At 39.1% G+C, this 20544-nt stretch overlaps 2 protein-coding genes across 2 annotated transcripts in view; both read left to right on the top strand.

Annotated features, from left to right (window-relative positions):
* The first annotated feature begins 760 nt into the window (after positions 1–760).
* The window catches only part of LOC149816389 (uncharacterized), a 52885-nt gene continuing 33101 nt past the window's right edge, over positions 761–20544 (top strand). The window contains exons 1-4 of the mRNA XM_089988226.1: positions 761–1085; positions 1182–1282; positions 1381–1427; positions 15327–17254. Coding sequence (XP_089844352.1) covers positions 15580–17254 — 1675 coding nt within the window. The 5' untranslated portion in view covers positions 761–1085; positions 1182–1282; positions 1381–1427; positions 15327–15579. The remainder of the gene's footprint in view (positions 1086–1181; positions 1283–1380; positions 1428–15326; positions 17255–20544) is intronic.
* On the top strand, positions 17261–19131 carry LOC149816390 (uncharacterized). The gene is made up of 2 exons (XM_089988227.1): positions 17261–18647; positions 18875–19131. Exon 1 carries the CDS (start codon positions 17458–17460, stop codon positions 18376–18378), a length of 921 nt encoding a protein of 306 aa, XP_089844353.1. The 5' UTR covers positions 17261–17457; the 3' UTR covers positions 18379–18647; positions 18875–19131.

Here is a 20544-nt window from a genome sequence, read left to right as displayed (position 1 = left end):
TATCAAAGAAAGGTAAACGAGTTTATCTCACTAACGGGCAAACATCATATTGATAATTATTAAAGGAAATCAACTCATTATTTTGGGATAAATGCCTTTGGAGTTAAGAAGATAGGTGACCTAGTCGCCAATGCCATAGAGTGAAAGGAGATACATGATCGGTGGAAACCTGGCTTTGCTCTATCTCTAGATAATATAGTCCTACATGCATTCTACCCACACCAATCATTCTCTTTGATTGTGGGTCTTGGATTTCATAATGAGTAGAAAAGAAATAAACATCACAATTCAAAGATTCAATGAGTTTGTTATATCTGGATAAATAATGATTTTTCCAACATGAGCCACATACGAAAGTATTCCATTTGAAAGCCTAATAGGTTTGAAACAGTGGAGTTGAATTGAAGATAGCTTGGGTAATGAGCAACACATATGATTGCTAGCTCTAGAATTAAGGATCCATGCGGTAGAAAATAAATGAATTAAATTTGCAAAACGATTATCTATCATGTTCACCATTGGTTTTTTACCTTTTAATATGAGAGAAGAATTTGTTCTATTGGTCCATGATGAGATAAAGAGTGAGACTATTGGTTAAAAGCAGTGGCGGAGCCAGGGTGGGCATGGGTGGGCGGTCGCCCACCATCACGATCGGTTTCGGGTCGGGTCCGGTTCCGGACCGAAGTGGATCCGAGAACCCAATAGGGTTAAGGGAGTAGGGTCGCGGGAAGGGACAATGCCTTTCCCTGCGCCGCCCTCCCCCTTCCTCCTCACCTCCTGCAGGCTGTAACAGCCATCGTCGGCCGTGCTCCTCTCCTCACCTCCCGTAACGGCCATCGTCGGTCGTGCTCCTCACCTCCCGTAACGGCCATCGTCGGTCGTGCTCCTCACCTCCCGTAATGCTGATCGTGCTCTTCACCTCCTGTAACGGCCATCGTCGACCGTGCTCCTCTCCTCACCTCCCGTAACGGCAATCGCCGGCCGTGCTCCTCACCTCCCGTAACGACCATCGTCGGCCGTGCGCACTGCGCCTGCTCCCTCTTCCCTCCCCTCTCTGTTTCCCTCAGGCCCTTCTGCGATTTCCGGTGAGCCGATGGCCCGATCCCAAAGCATGTTATCCCAATCTCAACTCACTCATTTACTCCATGCTCCAATACCCATTTTGCTAATCCCAGCCACAGATTTCATTGTTGTAAAACTTCAGTGATTCTCCTGAAGAGAACTGAAGCTTCAAGATCATTAACAGTAAAGAACGCAGCAACAAAACCTGCAAAAACTCCAGGTTTTTTGTTATTTTTTTGGTTAGTGGTCTTTTTTCTTTAAGTATATGTGTGTTTTTCTAATATTGGTGAGTGACTGTGGCTTTTTGCTTCATTTTAGCTGAAGAGGATTGGAAGATTAAGCGTGAGTTTTTTTTGAAGAAAAGGGTATATTTTTTCATGTCCATGTTGACTTAATTGCTCTAGAAATTTGGACTGCTTTGTTGGTTTTCAGGATTTTGATGATCTTGCTATCATGTGCGTGTTTTATTATTGTTATTATACTTTCCTATAGTAGTCCTTCGCTTTTCTGTGATTCATTTTTCACTTCTTTCTTTTGGGGTATATGATGGACAAATTGTGAACTTGGTCGTGTGGAGTGTATGTATTTGAAGTGTAACCTGCTGACTTACATCAATAGATGTTTCATAAGAAAGTTTATGTACACATATTCTCTCTCGGAATAAACAGGCAGGGGATTAACCTTAAGTGCCTAGGAAGCTAGTTGTTACCCACTTAATTTGCTTGCATAAATTGGCTATACATGTATTTACTTTTGCTATTTGATCTGGATGGTGCCAACCTTTTCTTTCAATTTGTGCCTTTTTGGTTGGGGATTGAAGAAGTCAAAACCTTTGTCTTTGGTAGTGAAATAATATGAACTGGAGAATGATAGTGAATACTCTGAACAATTTCAGTGAGCATGGCTAATGATGATGAAGTGCAAAATATTGGTTTAATGGCTAGATGACAATGAGTAATTTTGATAGATAACTGCCACTGAAAAGGGCATATTGGTTATTACTTAGTGATTGTTACTGTTTAGAACGTGATGCTTGTTTAATTGAATAGTGTGTTGGAAGCTGAGATAGTCTTTCTTCACGGTTGAATGTTTGGTTGTTTACTTGAAATTGTTGTTTGGTTCATTAGGTTGACTCTGTTTTCACGTAGTTTGCTTTTCGAAACTTTCTGTAGAATTACTGGGTATGAGATCATTTGGATGATGATTGTGAGACGCTGTTATTAAATAGTTATGATGTATGGCCATACATAGCCTGTCTAAAGCTTAACCCTCTTGCTGATTCCCTTTCATAGAGTTTTCTAAGAAGCCAATATTACCAAAATTCATACAATATCAGAGCATAAAAGTATATTTTCCATAAAAGTGCAGTCATCTAAACTAGTTTTTTTATGAAACATATTTTTGTTTTATGGTTTATTTAGGAAAATTCAAATGAAGCAGACACGATAAGAAGGTTTAAGTAATTTGAGTTTGGGAAAATCAATATAGGCTGTTTGAGTTAAAGGAATTAGAATATTTAACACATCTAGGGGAATAAAAATTTGTGGATCTAAAATGTATGATCAGAAGAAATGATCAATTTCTATCTAGTTATTACAAGATTACCATAATGAGAATATGCCTGGAAGTTTCAGCTTTGATCTTTCGATTGGCAACTGAACTGTGGAGAAACTGTAATGCTTGTGTTTATTAGGAAAAACGACTTTGAGGCTTTCTTGACTTGGGAGCTAAATATATCTTCAGTGATGTATGATTTGGGCATACATACATCTATTCATGATCCTTATCATTCTTTTTTCCATAAAAAATGATACCTATCGTGAGAGCTCATCTGTTATGATGCATGTTGAGACATTCCATGTTAAAAAAGATTAAGAAGAAGAAAAATGGATAACCTTCAAGAAGTGTGACCGTTATTATCTTCAATTTTATCTTCAATAGCTGCATTATTTTTGGCTTTTCATCATCTTGATTGTAAGTAAGATGGTCATGTTATAGTAAGAATATGCCCTCAAATTCTAATGTTGTAACAGAGAAACAGAATACTTAATGCACATGACTAAATGATATGATGCCAAAATACCTTTAACTTGAAACTGAAAACCATATTCTATGCGAATGGTGACACATTTACAATTTTAGTCTTGGCGTGTTACTTAAAATTTTCTGCATATTTTGCTACAAGAAGTGTTTCTTATGTCTGCTTCTTCACAGGAATAGCTACTACCTTATGGCTAGTTGGAGTAGAGAAGATACTAGCCTTTTAAGATGCTATTTTTTCACTATAATGATGACCAGTCTGTCATTTATGAAATGTTTTGTGATGTAAAGCATGTTATAGTTGTTTGCTACAAGAATTTATTTTTTGCTCACATTTGATATGTAAAGTTTTGGGAATAACTGATGACCTTTCACAAGCACTTCAGCGAAAAGATCAAGATATTGTGAATGCTATGAGTTTAGTTACTATATCAAAACAGTGCCTTCAAGGTCTGAGAGACAATGGATGAGACTCTCTCATAAACAAAGTGTTCATATTTTGTAAGTGATTTGATATTCTGATTCCTGATCTAGGAGACTCATATATACCTCAAGGACGACCAAGATGCAAGGTTGAAACGATCACCACATTGCCTCATTATCGTATTGATGTGTTTTATGTTATTATTGATTTGCAACTTCAAGAGTTGAATGATCGTTTCACTGAAGCAAATACAGAGCTCCTCCTTTAAATGGCATGCTTGAGTCCAAAGAATTCTTTTTCTGCTTTTGATAAAGATTAGTTGATTCATCTTGCTGAGCTTTATCTTAAGGACTTTTCTAGAATAAACATAATTAGACTTGAAAATCAATTAGATATATATATATATATCAGAAATGCAAAACAGTGATCAATTTTCAAGTTTAAAATCTTTAGCAGAGCTAGCAGAGATAATGGTAGCAACTTAAAAGCACATTTTATTTTCTCATGTGTATCTATTGATTAAGTTGGCATTAACTTTTCCAGTTGCAACAACAAGTGTTGAAAGGGCATTTTCAGCTATGAACAATATAAAAAATCGTCTACGTAATAGAATGAGAGATGGATGAATCAATGATGCTTTGGTTACTTACATAGAGAAGGAGACATTTGATACCATCAGTGATGATGCAATTATGAATTATTTTCAAAATATGAAAAATAAAAGATGCCTGTTGTAAAATTTTAATGAATTTAGTTGTTTGTATTTCTTAAGTGAACAATCTTTATTTTAGTTTACAAGTACAATTTAAAGTTTTATCTTATTATGTTCATAAATTTAGTTGTTTGTGTTTGTAACGATTATTATTTTAATTCAAAGGCTTATTTAAGTTTTATCTCTCTACGAATGACTCTTCCTCCATCAAAAAAATTCTGGGTCCACCACTGGTCCGAATAAATGGATCGTCCTTCAAGACCATAACATTGTCTTCGAGACCCGAAGTCTGCCCACCCAACGAAAAACTTCTGCCTCCGCCACTGGTTAAAGGTGGTGGCTCGGTTTGGACCTGCACTGCGAAGTTTAGAGATTGATAATTTGTCGCATTTTGAGTTAGCATGTTGATTATGAAAATTAGCATTCTTTGTTGGAAAACCGTGAATATAGTAGCAATGATCTCTAGTGGGACCTAACTTTTCACAGTTGTCATATTTCAGCCTTTCTTTTTGTCTTTTGCCTTTGACACGAGAATTGCCTTATGTGGACTAATTCAGTCTCCCACTATGATCGACAACAACAACCATATTATTATCAATAATTGGCATAACACAAAATTTTCTCTAACTTTCTTCTTGCAACAATAAGTTGTAGGCTTTATTAACTTTCTTCTTGCAACAATATGTGCAACAACCTAAAAAGAAAAATGACTTTCTACATAATAGGAAGGTTACAACAACAATAAAACATCTTCCTATAAATTAGGAAGATTACAAAAAATATTTGAAATTGAAATCTTAAAATACAAAAGTGAATATGCATCCAGCCTTGCACGTTACTGTTGTTAGAGATAAGATAACACATGGACGTTGGCGTTGTTTAAGATAATTTTGACAGTTTTGGCACTCTCTGTAAAACTCCATGTAACGCAAATACACCAAGGATTTTGTTGTACTTATGAATGTTTGGTCTTTTATATGTGTGCTTGCAATTATTCAGGATTAATTTATCAAAGAGTTCATATGAAAATAATCGAGTTTTGTTAAATATCAAATCCAAACAGGACAACTTATAATTTTGATAGTTTTGGCACCCTTAATGTGTTGATGTTTTCACCGCAAGGATCAACAATACCTCGAAGTGCAGTTCAGCATGGTCCTACATGCTGGCCCGATACTCATGCACACTTGAAAAAAGATCCTACCTTGGTGTACGGAAAGAATAAGCAAATCCAGTTCTCGTCACATGTACGGAGTCGAACAAACTCTGAGCTCCAACAATGGACTCCTTCCTCTAGTCGTCCAATATAGGAGAGAGAGAGAGAGAATCGTTGGATATGGAGGATTTGAGAGAAGAGAGGATAATATATAAAGAAAGAGAGGAGGAGAGGGAGAGATTTAGAAGGAGGGAGGGGCGTCACCTTCTTTCCCTATTGGTCCTTCATTCACACAAGGTAAGCCTTTCTTTTTATTTCTTCTTAACTTCCTTTTTCTTAACTCATTTTATGGTATATAAATTTATCATTATCTTCTTTTGTTTTCTATTATTTTGAAATATTGATAGAGATAGAGAAGTGGTCAATTCTGTCTTTGAAGGCAAGTGGGTAGGTCTCACAGGGGAGGCGACCCACACTTGCTTCATTTACTGTACTTCCTTCACTTTCTTTTTGGGGAAAGTAGATTAGGTGAATGATTACCCTAATCTAAAATTTTAGGAAGTTGTAAATCTCTCTCTCTCTCTCTCTCTCTATATATATATATATATATATATGAAAAAAATTAGATTTTCTTAACAAGGTAGGTGGGTCCCATAGGGGGGACGTGCCACTCTACCTTTCTCTCTCTCTATATATATATACTTTTTATTCTTATTATTCAAAGGATTCTAAATTCTCATTTGAACCAGGATTCAAATTGGATCCATTCTATTAGGATTGGAAACACTTCAGTCTTGGGTTGGACTCGGGATCCACCTGAGATCCACACCGACACACTGAATCCAATGGCTTGACAATGGATCACAGATCTCTTTAAGATCCAAATCTAAATCCAAGTTTTAACCCAATCACCAATTTAAACATGGTGTTCAAATTTCAAGTTTTAAATTCTTGGAACACTTAATTTCACTAGATTTCATGATTTAACTAATAACAATATTATTTGAAAGTTCTGCACCATCTCGAAATGAAAATTTTACAAAATTCACAGGTCTTACATAAATAATCACCATAAATATAGGCATACAAAGAGCAAGCTATATCGGTTGAAAAGAAACCGCTAGGCAGGCATAAGACTTTGTTGTGAGGATTTTCAAGATGGTCAGAATTGCAACACCAATAAATTCAATAGATTCTAACAGGGTAGAGAAAAATTGGGGCACATCGATTACCAAAACTAAGAAAACCATTGAGTACCAAAAGAAAAAAAAAGGAAACATGATTATGCTCAGCTGACATGGGGATGACACCAACATAGAGCTCTACGTTTCAAAAATAAATTCTTGAGTGTAACAATGCCACTAGGCAGTGCCACTTCAATGTTGCGCAGTTTCCTCTAACACCAGGAAAGACATCAATAAATGTCAAATTTATCATCAGAAATTCCCATAAAAGGCACATCTATTGTCAAATACTAAACCTACCAAATTTTTCAGATGCAAGCCCCACTCAAAAAGTTTATACAAGTAATACTAATGCTACCACCACCACTAATGTTGTCCTACAACAACAGGGGATGCAGTCCCCACTCAAATTATGTTGTTATATAACAGTATCTGCAATTTCAAAAAGTACTCCAAATTTGCATTCATATGTTGAAATTTCATTTTCAATCTTACGTTGCAAGCAACAAACTAGCCATTTTCCTACAAGTGGCAGGAACTATATGTTTTAAAACGATGAGAATAAATCATAAAAAGAAAATGCTTAATTGTTCCATTTATTTATGTTCCAAACCAAGTGACTGGAGTTGCACCAACATTCTTTGGAGAAAGGCATTGCTCTCATGACATTTACCAATTCATGCTTTGGTGACAAGAAAAAAACGTCCTTATGTAAGCATGAGCAGAGAACCACAAGGAGAATGCAATAATGTTCTTCACTGAGAACACCTCTTTCCATACTTTACTTTTCCGATGATACAACAGAACATGTCTCTGGGTAGCTAGGAAGACATACTCTCTGCTTTGGCTGATGGAAAAAATGCTAGATATGAACCCCTTAACACACCTGAGACTCACCCTATCAGCCACCACCCAAAACTGATTTATGCAACTTCTAAGTCAGAATTCCCCAGGAACATTCCACAATCTTTAGGAAAAATAAAATAAAGTAAAACACTGGTTCTATATACATGATGAAATACATATTGTCCTTTCAAAACAATGAAATTTTCGAGTATAAGCAATTTCTGGAAAAGAAGAACCATACTTGTAATGGGAACAAACTCAGATGATGACCTATCAATCCTGACTGCATTATCAATCGTCTTCACATGTAACTGCTTCCTATGCAAGCAACACCCACTTTTATCTGCATCTTTACACCTTTTAGTCCATGCTATGGGAATCTTGAAGGATAGCATATGCTTCCTTCTTAACTCAATATTGAGGCAAGTTAAGGTACTGAAATCATCTCTTTGATATGATGCAATACAAAACTGTGCCTGATCCCATCTTCATCATCTAGTCACTAAACCGTGCTACTAAAGCTTTGCCTCCGGGGAGTTGCCATGCTTCGGCTTTGGCTTGCGCAAGGGATGACACTCATGGGATTTGAACCTAGACCGCATGTCTAGCTGCCTAGGCATCATCCCAATCAGTGTTATAAAAAGTTGAGGTGTAGCGAGGCGCTCCACCAAAAACTAAGGTGAGGTGTAAGCCTTGAGGCATAAAAGGTAAGCCTCAATTTTTTTTTTGAAAATTTTAAAAAAATTTATAAAAAGTAATTAAAAATATAAATAAATAAAGAAATGCTTTATTGATGAAGCAACAACCAATAAGTATTAGAAAATCTCAAATAAGTACTAAAAAACATGAGATTAAATTATAAAAGTAACTAAGAAACTGATTACATAATTGAAAAACTAATTATATAATTAAAAAATATAATGTCCTATAAAGCAACAACCAATAAACAACAAAAAATTCTCAAATAAGTACTACAAAGTATGAGTTCTCCAACCAATAAGCAATAGAAAATCTCAATTAAGTACTAAAAAACATGAGTTCTTCTTCTTCTTCATGCCTCTCACCTTAGGTTGGCGCCTTGAGGCGTGCCTTTTGCGTGTTAAGGCGTGTTGTCCCAATACTCCGAACCCCTTTGGGGGCATAGGTTAATATTTATGTGAACCTCCTAACTTGAAAAAAGACAAGCAAATCAATATAGAGTGATAATTAAATTGAAGCATGATAAATGGTTTTTTTGAGTTGTTTTTTGTTTTATTTAACATCTTTTATTTAGCATATAAATTTATAAATAAATGACTTGCATGTTTTCATGGATACCTTTGTTGGGCTTAACCCGAACCAACGGGATCAAAATTGAGCTTCAGACTTGTCCACCTTATGCACACAATTAGTTACAGATATAATCCTAATCAATCATATTTCCATTCACCAACAAGAAGTAGGCAATGGTCTTCACTTTTCACCTTTTGTATGCAGTTCCATAAGGAAAGGTGCACACCAATGATTTAATGAAGCTAAACTCTCACTAGGGAGCAAATGGGTTTAAAAGTTCAGGCCCCGGTCAGACCCGTGTTGATGAACACAGTCCTACCACAACACTCAACAGTCAGTAACTCACATATGAATCTGGGTCGGATCCAGCAGGAAAGCTATTGGATCTATATGAATCAAGAACCAGGTCTAGATTTGATCATCTTAAACGGTTAATCCAGTATCCAGATGCAGGTTCGGCACGTTCCTGACCCGACCCATTTCGAGAGAGTTACCTATAATTGGGGAAGCGACAAAGTTTTTGTAATAACCACATTTAAAAAAAAAAATTTAATATTTTAGGCGTCGTGTGATTTCGGCATGGATCAAAGTTTCGGATCCAAAACCCACATATATATATATATATATATATATATATATATATATGTACAACCTCTTATACATATAACCTATTAAAAATATATATATAGATGTAAATAGAAATAAATAAAAAAAAAGATTGGAAAATATTTCGGACCCGAAGTGGATCCGTGGGGGTCCAAATCGCGGACCCTAATGAGCATCGGATCCGCAATAGGTTCGCGGGTCCCGGGTCTCAGTCCCGAACTGCGCCCCACGTTAAAAAAAAAAAGTATATCGGGGGCACTGTGCCTGCCCGATAAAAACCTGCTAGGGTTCCTTCAGAACCTTAGTGGGTATCAGTAGCGATGGAAGGGGGGAGGGGAGGTGCGTAGCCGCCGGGGTGAGGGTAACGGCCTCCCCCCTTTTCGGGAGGCCACCCTCCTACTAAAGGGGGTCCCGAATCCCTCTTCCTCCCTCACTCTCCTCTGCCTCTCTTCTCCTCTCACTCTGCTCTTACCGTCTCCCTCTCGGCTTCACCTCCCTGTGTGCGACTAAGTCGACGCCGTTGGCCACCCATCGACAACCGGCTCCCTCGCAGTGGAACAATCGACGTCGGCGACCTCCCAACCGCGGCGGCTGCTTCCTCCTCTCGCCGGACCAGGTAGGATACTGTTTTTCTTTTTGTGGTTATACCATATGCTCGGGTGTGTGTGGGGAGAGACGAGAATCCCTACTAAAAACAAGGGGATTTTCAGATTCATGGTGCCGGGAATCGCCAAACCTTAGAATTTAGGGATTTTGGAAACTTGAACGTAGAAGTTTGATGGGGTTGACCGCAAATCCCTACTTAACAAGGGGAGGGTAAGGGCTTACGACAATGGAAACCTCGAATCGACTGATTCGGGGAATTCAGAATCTCGAGTGTGGGGTTAGACGAATTGGGGGTTTCCATCAACCCTAATCCGAAAACCCAAATCTATGATTTGGGGGTTTCGGATTTCCATTGTGAAGGGGATGTACGATTTCGATTTTCTGCTAAAAGGGGGATGTCTGGTCTCAGATGTCTATTATAAGGGGAGTTTTATTCGACTTGGGGGTTAAATTGTATGAAATCAAATCTTTTAGTACTATCTGTCTGTTACTAGTTTATATCATGATAAATGTCTGCCGATGTGGCTATAGGGATTGTAGGTAGCCTGTTGCCAAATCAGCGCTTATACTGTCTGATGGTTATTATAAAATTGGTTTACCTGTGGTTTCATAGACTGTCTGCAAATTCGGTTACCAGTTAATGACTGTGTTTAGCCTTGGTTACATGTTATTCTCGTGTAGCATATTCAATTTATGTTTTTTTTATATATGATCAAGATGCTCATGATATTGCCTCTGCTATGATTGTACGTTGTACTGGTTCCCTATAAGATTTACATATTAAAGACAGTCTCAATCCACAATTTGCCCACTTTTGTAGGCCTATGATCATTTACCTGATTTCATGATTTTAGAACATCATCAGATTTCCTCTTCTGCCTTGGTGACCATTAGACCTAACATAATATAGGCTTCACAATTCTCGTAGTACTATGGGGCAAACAACTTGTCAATTTTACCTGTTTATTGAATTAAGTACAAAATGCAGTGTAGATTCTTTTCAGTTTGAGCATACAATTGTGGTCTTGGGTCGTTCTTGGTTTGTTTGATTAAATTTCAGAATGTTTAATTGTAAATTTCATTCTTTTTTGATGCAAGAAGAAATTTAATTATTAGTCAAAACTGTCTTACCATAAAGCTTTATGAAGATGTTAAATCTAGTCAAAAGATTAGACATCACAATAAGTCCTTTGAAACAAAAACCCAGATCCTGTGTAATGAGATGTTTGAATGTTCATGTGCTGGAGCATATTCAGTATTGATTTTTTTTTTGGTGAATTAGTAAGATGTTCTGGTTGTGATAACTGACCACACACACCTTTGCTGAACGTACACAAAAGCCTATGTGCTTAGCACTTGTTACATTGAGCTATCCATGATTCATGAAAAAAAAAGATATTACGCTCTTTTGGAGTCAGTGTTGTTTAAAAACGCGCCTCAAGACGCAAAAAGCGCGCCTCGCCTCGAGGCGAGGCCCTTTTCGCCTTGAGGCGCACTTAAAAAGCGCAACACCGTTAAGGCGTACGCCTCATGCGCCTTGAGGCGAGGCGCGCCTCAAAGTGAGGCGCGCATTAAAAATTGGATGGCCCGGACCCGAGTTCGACCCGGATCCGGGCCAGTATTCTCGAGAGATCGAAGCGCCTGTGTCTTTAAAAAAGACACAGGCGCTTCGGGGCGAGGGAAAGCCCTCACCCCTTCTCTCTCCACTCCGTCCCCTCTCGTCCCCCGCCACTGCTGTCGCCGGCCACCACTCGCCGCCAGCCACCACTCGCAGCCGGCCACCACCCGTAGCCGATCATCGCCGTGCGACCACTCGCCGCCGCCGTGCGACCACAACCACCACCGTGCGACCACTCGCCAGCGACTCACAGCCGTGCCAGCGACTCACAGCCGTGCCAGCGACTCACAGCCGTGCCAGCGACTCACAGCCACCGCCGTGCTACCACTCGCCGCCGCCACTGCTGTCGCCGGACACCACTCGCCGCCGGCGACCTCTGTGTTTTCCGGTAACAATTTTCTGGGTTTATTACCTTGGGCAAGATGAAGCGGTTGCTCCGCTCCCTTGGCAACCCTCATCTCGAGTTTAAGGTGCCACTTGAGATCAGAGCACCACTATGTCTAGTGCTTCCAAAAGAAAGCCTTTTCCGATTACATCCAAAGGCTGATTTTTTTCACTCACCCACATAACGATTGTGTCTTATGTTCTTCTCTTCATCGATGGAAATACATTGGCTCATTGTTGTCGCTGAGATTTTTTCTTTCTCGAGAAATTGTTTGATATTTTTGAAGACCAATTTTCACCATATTGCATGCTAGGCTGCTTGAATCTTTATGTGCAATTGCTTGAAATTTCTATTTATGTTTGTTACAATAGTTGACATGAATTTGCTGAATTTCTCTCCCCTCCTTAAACTCACTCATTTGATTCGTTGTGCGTTTAGGCTGTCCACATTTCTGGTACCAAGGGAAAAGGATCAACGACCCAATTTATCTCTAGTATATTGATGGGACCTTTCTCTTTTACTGTTCTCTTGTTTGTTATGTTCAGTGGACTTCACCTTCCACAGTGCTTGCTTTTATGTTTGTGTGTTATTTCCTTTTGGTTTTTCCAACTGTAGCTATAGAAAAAGGCTCAAGTGGATGTTTATTGTTCTTTGCCATTTATGTTACTTTTACATGTTAATCTAATATTTTTTTCGTATTTATTTGAGATTTTTTTATTTCGTGTTGGTTGGTGCTTCATCAATAAAGCATTTCTTATTTATTTATAATTTTAGATCATTTTTTATAGTTTTTTTTTAAGTTAATTTTTTTTGAGGCTTACGCTTTGCGCCTCGAGGCTTACGCCTCGCCTCAGATTTTGGTGGAGCGCCTCGCTACGCCTCAACGCTTTTCACAACACTGGTTGGAGTTTTAGCCAACTCAGTTGGCTGGACTGATCCCAGCCAACTGGGTTTGGTTGAGCTGGTTTGGCAGCCTCCTGCCAGGCCCAGTATTTTCATTAAGAAAAAAAAATTATACATAAAATGAAAGAGGGGTTTAAAAGAGTGTTTTCTTTTCTGACTCAGTGTTGGCCTAAGTGTATGTATTTTGATTCTGATTTTATGCTATGGATGAAATTTTGTTTCATATGCTTGGACTTAATATGATATGCTTTAACAATATATTATTGCAATCGGTTCCAAGTGCATGTGCACACATACTGAGAGTGTGTTCATTTATGTGATGTAGTTTTTAGATTTTACTAAGTAGGGATGGTTTGCCTTTATTGCCTGCTGATGACGGGACTTTGCACATGCCTACTTGACTCACCCTGCTTGCTTTTGTTTTGAATACAAATTGGCTGTCACATGCTTACACAAACTTCAAATGTTGAATGTTACAATATGTGCTTTCGTGGGAGTATGTTTTATACTTGATAAATGAAAGCATGGACATGGCATAGTGGGGTAAACTCATGCATACAAAGGTTGTAGATCATGCACATTGTTAAATTGGTATGAATGAATGTGCATTTGGAAACATGTTGGTATCATTGCATATATTGCATATTGTTATAATTTTTGCATACAATACATCGATGATCGAAATGAATCATCACAGGCCTGGAGAGCTTTGAGCTTTGGTTTGCTTCAGAGTTACCGGAAGCGCCTAGGTAAGTGGGGAAGCGCGAAACGTCGCGCTTCCGAAACACCTGGGGAAACACCACTTTTTAAGGGAAAGCGCGCTTCCCTCCCATCGCGCTTCCCCCCACGCTTCCCCCATGTTTCCCCCACGCTTCCCCCTCGCTTCCTTTACGTTTCCCCCTCACTTCCTCCATTTTTTTCAAATTTTTTATATATTTTTTTTATTTTTTTCTCGCTTCCCCCTCGCTTCCGATTTGCTTCCTAGGTCGCTTCCGAGACGTTTCCCAGGTCGCTTCCGAGACGGTTCCCGACTCACTCTTAAGTGGTCCCACGCTTCTCGCTTCCTAAAATTTTAAAAGTACCTCGCTTCTCGCTTCCCGTATCGCTTCTCGCTTCCCGTATCGCTTCTCGCTCCCGCTTTCTCAACTGGCAACCATGGTTTGCTCTCTCTTTAATTGTTTAAATGCATCGTAAAAATCACATTTATACCATGGTTTTAATTGCGCTGTTCTATTGTTGCCACGGGTGTTAGAACGTGAAGAGCTTGGTGTGCTGATTTGTGAGCTTATAGTTGCATGTTGATTTGCAAGCCGATATTATTAATTTTGCATGTTGATTTGCAAATGTAATTTTATTGCTCTATATTGCACTGTTCTATGTGGTTCCACGGGAGGGGGCCTCGTGATGGTTCTCGCAGAGGTAGATGCGAGCTCTTTTGCCTTGTTTTTGCATGCTGAATTGCAAAACTCAATAATTGGCTTTTAATAAAAAATAATGAATAAGAACAATGTAATATATGTTCTGAGGTATCTCATATGGAGCATGGGAATATTAGAGATCCGGTCTTGTGGCGACCGTGAGGATACAAAAATTCTGTGTGCTTTATTTTGTCCTTTGAACTCGATATTAAGGTTCTTTCTTCTGGCTACGGTTTTAAGGAAAGTCCGTCACTTTACTTGGGGGTGGTGTGTTTGACGCAACTGTTGTTTTTGGTATACCAAGGAAGTGACACTTGTGGGCATGGGGTGTCTCTGGTGTCCCCGACATTAGATGTGGAGGTCTAATGTTGTGATGGATGATGCTGTTTCCTGATATCGGTCGAGGGCTAAGTTTGGAACCCAGTAATAAAATACAAATTGTGTGTTAAGCTACCCTAGGAACCTAATTTGAGCTCGAGGATTTTACCCGTTTAGTGTATCCGTGGGTAACGGTAATTAATTAAAAAGAGAAACTTAAATTGAATGCATTTAATAGGGCATGCATATGGAAAGAGAAACTTTAATGAAAGATAATAAAGTGTTCATGCATTGCACATAAATCATGCATATTCATACTATCTATTAGAACATGCATATGTTATATGTTCCCTTAATTGTTATATGTTTGGTGAATGCGTGATGTTTAACTTCTAATGCATGTTAAATGTCCTGTTCTACTTGAATCGTAATTCATGGTATTGATTAATGTTCTTTTATGCCTAATAGAAGCATCATGTTGTAGGAGTGCTTACCTGAATTATGTAATTGTCATAATTGCATTCCTCTAAATCATTGCATGAATTCGTATTTGTGGTTATGGGATATTTAAATGCTGCTAACGATGTTACCTGCCAGTTAACTTTTGATAAATTGTTGTCTGTCGTAGTATAGATCTTTGCTTATTCTTATATATGCTGAAATCACACTCGACACTCACACCACATACTTGACACATGATATACCTGCAAAAAAAATTACATTAATTCCTACTTAGATAGTTGTAGTCTAATTTTTATAAATTTATCATTTTTCAGGTGAAGAGCAGAGTTTATGAGCGACTGCGGGATGAGGCATCAAATCTAGATTTTGGATTTACTGTTCCAGGGATAGTTTGAGAATTATTCATTGATAACGAAATAAATGTTTTGGTCTTGCTCCCCACTGTAATGTTCCAGAATGCTTAACCTTATAGTATTACTTGTTTCTGCTGTATTGAAAAAAAAAATTCTCAAAATTTGGGTTAAGATTTCGGGGCGTCGCTTCTCGTGAGAAGTAGGGAAGTGAACGATGGAGTTCTCGGCGGGCTGGAAATCCTTTTGGACCGTCGCCTCCGTCTTCCCGACGCCTCTCCTCCTAGCCGGAGACTCCGCCAAAACCTTAGGCCCCCTCCTCTTTTGTCCCTTTGGCCCTCCGACCGCTCTTCTCCCCTTTCCAGCGCCCTCTCCACCGATCTCCGACCCTCCCTCCGCCCCGACGCTCCGAGACTCTGTCGACGCCTTCCACCGGAGCTTCCATCAGTTCGTCTCCTTCTCCGTCCTCTCATCTGTCTCCCGCGAGGACGACAAGCTCAGCCGTCGGTTCTCCGATCAATTCTCCCCGGGCAACACCCTCCAAACACTGAAGTGCAGGAATGGCGATCTTTTGCTTCTTTTCCCCGTCGGAGATAACTTCGACCAGATCGGAGGTGTCCTCTTCTCCGGAGATGCGCAAGAAGATGTCCGGGAGAGGCTTCGATCGAAAGAGGATGGGTCCGTCTACAGATTGTCTCAGGGGTTCGGTCACCGGATTCTTCAGATTTTGGCGAATTCTAGGGTTTCTCCTCCTTCGTCGTCGTCGCATCCTGTATGCGATTCTTCCACCGAAGGCTTTCTTCTTGCTTGTACTTCCTACTCTGCTCATTGGTACAGAGTTGATATTAGGGATTCCAGGCCGACTTTAGTTCATTTGGCGTTCACGACGTTTCGAAACCACCTTTCTCATGCTTGTTGGAGTCCGCATGTGCCCGAAGACAGTGCCGTCATATTAGAGAACGGAGAATTGCGTTTGTTTGATCTGAATTCGTGTATCGGATCTTTTAAAGTGCCTCTAAGATTGCATGGTAGATCAATCGCTAGAGATTTAGGCCATTTTGGTTGCGATGACTCTGAAAGTGCGTGGTGGAGTTGTGATTTCTCTTGGCATCCTCGAATTTTCATCGTTGCTTGTGCCGTTGTGGTGATTTTGATCGATTCCAGAAGTAAGGATGCAAAAGTGAGTGTTATTGCAAAGGTTGAGGTTTGTGATTCGTTTAGGCTTCACGCTCTTGAAAACGATCGTTTGGTTGCATTTTGCAAGTCTAGATTTGATGATTTTCAGTTTGCTGTTGCTTCAAATTATTATTTGCTTCTTTTCGATACACGGCAGCCATTAGCGCCGCTTTTGCAATGGGATCATGGTATTTATAATCCTCGGTACATTGAAATTCACCGATTGTCTGATCTAAGGCCATCAAATGGCGAGTTTAAGTGGGCTTCTGATTCGGGGTTTGCGATATTTGTTGGTTCTTCCAGAGACTGTGAGTTCAGTATCTTCTGCTACGGTCCTCATCCTGATGCTGTTGCGTCTTTGGATTGCCCAAGCCTGGTATATGCATGGGAGCTTCCATCGGAGTTGACATTGCTAGGAAAAAACTGTTCTTGCAGTGTATGTATCGTTCAGAAGGAACTTCCCATCGAGGGTTCTGACCAGGAAAGGTTGTCGGGATTCTGTGTTGTCACTAATGAAGGGCGTTTTCCCATGAGTACTGAATCTGAATCACATAAAAACAAGGACGGTGGTTGTGGGGGATTTGGCATGGTGAAATTGTTCTCATCTGGCAAACTTGAATACCAAAACTACAAGGCCTCATGGAGCTTTTCATGTGTGGAAAAAGAAGTTACTTCCGATCCAGACGATCCACCTTTGTGCACGGAGGGACGACAAGGTGAAATACTTGTTAAGTTCAAGTTTTTTGATCTTCATTATCTCCTTTGTTACCTTAATGGAGGATCAGATCTCGCTCAGACCTTTGCTTCACGGAACCAAAACCTTGCTTTTGAAGGAGTGTTAAGGAATTGCATAAAGTTGTCTCATACTCGAACTTCTAGGGAATTAGTGAATGGCTTATTAGAGTGTGCAGGGGTGAAGATGACGGGTTCAATTCCTTCAGTTACAGATACTCTTCATAAATTAACTATCCCTAGCAGTATGTATGAAGTAGCCTGTGGAATGATGTGGACAGGTCTTCCTTTAGACCTATTGCAATTTGCATTCTTCAGATACTCAGACCTTTGTGCTGGCCAAGGTAGGGATATGCATTTTTTGGATGTCCCTTGTTCATCCGTCATGCAGTTTCCACCCTTTTTCTTGAGGATACCTTCAACACGAAATGAGAAATTGCCACCCAGTGCATTAAAGAGCCATGCTCTTGTGGGTCCAGTGCTTCCTCTTCCCATTTTACTCGCTCTTCGACAAATGGACAGCAAGACAGGTAATTATGCTTCACAAGACAAATTGGATGGTTCTTCTGCTGAACTGGAAATAGATAACCAGTGTGAAGAACTCCTCAAAGCTTGTGAGAATCGAGTATCTTTGGAAACTTCCCATACAGTGGTTGAACCTGTTGTGTCTCTTTCTGATGACAATGAAGCATATTTTGGTTCTCAGGAATTTCAAGGTGGGAATCTGTTGTTTTTTCATAAGCCCCCAGCTGTTATTGAGTCCCATCTCAATAATAGGCAGAACACTGAATGCTCTGAAGCACTCTGTAACCATTGCAATCATGCTTCCACAACATCACCATGCAATCATGTTGGCAGAAAGTTTGATGTTTTGGTTTCTCAGGTGCATAAAAGCCCCCCTGCTTTGGGTGGTGGGGAGAAGGATCTGGTGGAACAGTTTGATGATTTGTGCCCTGTTAAGTTGAGTTTTAGTGCTCCGAAATTGGAGATCACACCCGAAGAGACAAAGATATATAAACGCTTGATGAGACAATTTTCCCAATGGCAGGGCGGGTTCGAGCCATATGAAAAGTATCCACCTTGGAAGGAACATAGAAGAGTTCAGTAGTGGTTCATTATGTGTTTGTCTATCATGATATCTCATGGGATGTAACAGATCTAATATATGATTTGCTGATTTGCATGCATATCTTGATATTCCGAGTGAAGACACTGGTTTCCTTTTGTGATCTGAATTGTAGTTTGCAGTTGATCAGAAGCACACAAAGTTTGATTCGCCCACTAGGCATTGGTTTGGTGATGATGTTCTTCTGAGAGCAATAAAGTTTAAATACCTGCAGATAACCTTGAAATGGGTGTGAGAACTCGCTGAAGCAGGTAAGATTTCCACTTTCTGTGTTCAATACAGCAATTGGCCCCAGGAATTGCATGAAAACTTGACAAGCTGAAGAAATTGATAGCTCTTGTACAAGGAGTTTTTTGGTCTGGTGAACGTGAAGAGACTCCTTTTAAAAATTTAACTAGCCAATATCAATTATAGCATGAATGAAGTTGAGGCAAGCAATTTTAATTTTATGTTTATCTCTCTCTTGGAGGGGTCAAAGGAGATAGCTGGATGGTTAGGTTGCACTACCACAACAAAGGGGCATCTCGGGTTCAAGTCCATTGGGGTTGTTCCCCAGCTTCCCTATTCAAAAAGATTTCTCTTGGTGGACTGAATTTGCATGAAATTGATTCCTATCAGTATGTTGCAGGTTGTAACCATCTATTTCTTTTCCCCTGTAAGATTGACAATGAAATTGCAACATATGAATGTAAATTTGGAGTACTTTTTGAAATTGCAGATACTGTTGTATAACAATTTTTTTTGAGTGGGGACTGCATCCTGTTGTTGTAGGACAGCATTAGTGGTGGTGCTAGCATTAGTATTTACTTGTATCAACTTTTTGAGTGGGGCTTGCATCTGAAAAAAATGGTAGGTTTAGTATTTGACAATAGATGTGCCTTTTATGGGAATTTCTGATGATAAATTTGACATTTATTGATGTCTTTCCTGGTGTTAGAGGAAACTGCGCAACATTGAAGTGGCACTGCCTAGTGGCATTGTTACACTCAAGAATTTATTTTTGAAACGTAGAGCTCTATGTTGGTGTCATCCCCATGTCAGCTGAGCATAATCATGTTTCCTTTTTTTTCTTTTGGTACTCAATGGTTTTCTTAGTTTTGGTAATCGATGTGCCCCAATTTTTCTCTACCCTGTTTGAATCTATTGAATTTATTGGTGTTGCAATTCTGACCATCTTGAAAATCCTCACAACAAAGTCTTATGCCTGCCTAGTGGTTTCTTTTCAACCGATATAGCTTGCTCTTTTTATGCCTATATTTATGGTGATTATTTATGTAAGACCTGTGAATTTGGTAAAATTTTAATTTCGAGGTTGTGCAGAACTTTCAAATAATATTGTTATTAGTTAAATCATGAAATCTAGTGAAATTAAGTGTTCCAAGAATTTAAAACTTGAAATTTGAACACCATGTTTAAATTGGTGATTGGGTTAAAACTTGGATTTAGATTTGGATCTTAAAGAGATCCGTGATCCATTATCAAGTCATTGGGTTCAGTGTGTCGGTGTGGATCTCAGGTGGATCCGGAGTCCAACCCAAGACTGAAGTGTTCCCAATCCTAATAGAATGGATCCAATTTGAATCTTGGTCCAAATGAGAATTTAGAGTCCTGAGAATAATAAGAATAAAAAGTATATATATATATATATATATATATATATATATATATATATATATATATATATATATATATATATATAGAGAGAGAGAGAGAGAGAGAGAGAGAGAGAGAGAGAGAGAGAGAGAGAGGCTCGTCCCCCCTATGGGACCAACCTACCTTGTTAAGAAAATCTATTTTTTTTCATATATATATATATATATATATATATATATAGAGAGAGAGAGAGAGAGAGAGAGAGAGATTTACAACTTCCTAAAATTTTAGATTAGGGTAATCACTCACCTAATCTACTTTCCCCAAAAAGAAAGGGAAGGAAGTATGGTAAATGAAGCAAGTGTGGGTTGCCTCCCCTGTGAGACCCACCCACTTGCCTTCAAAAGGAGAATTGACCACTTCTCTATCTCTATCAATATTTCAAAATAACAGAAAACAAAAGAAGATAATGATAAATTTATATACCATAAAATGAGTTAAGAAAAAGGAAGTTAAGAAGAAATAAAAAGAAAGACTTCTGTGAATGGACCAGCA

Source organism: Nuphar pumila, chromosome 14, assembly GCF_984573655.1.
Source record: "Nuphar pumila chromosome 14, dmNupPumi1.hap1.1, whole genome shotgun sequence".
Taxonomy (NCBI): Eukaryota; Viridiplantae; Streptophyta; class Magnoliopsida; order Nymphaeales; family Nymphaeaceae; genus Nuphar; species Nuphar pumila.
This window is presented reverse-complemented; position numbering and strand designations above follow the sequence as displayed.

What these genes read in the sequence shown, in the direction of transcription:
- LOC149816390 (XM_089988227.1), top strand. Translation starts at nt 17,458, where the DNA reads ATGACGGGTTCAATTCCTTCAGTTACAGATACTCTTCATAAATTAACT.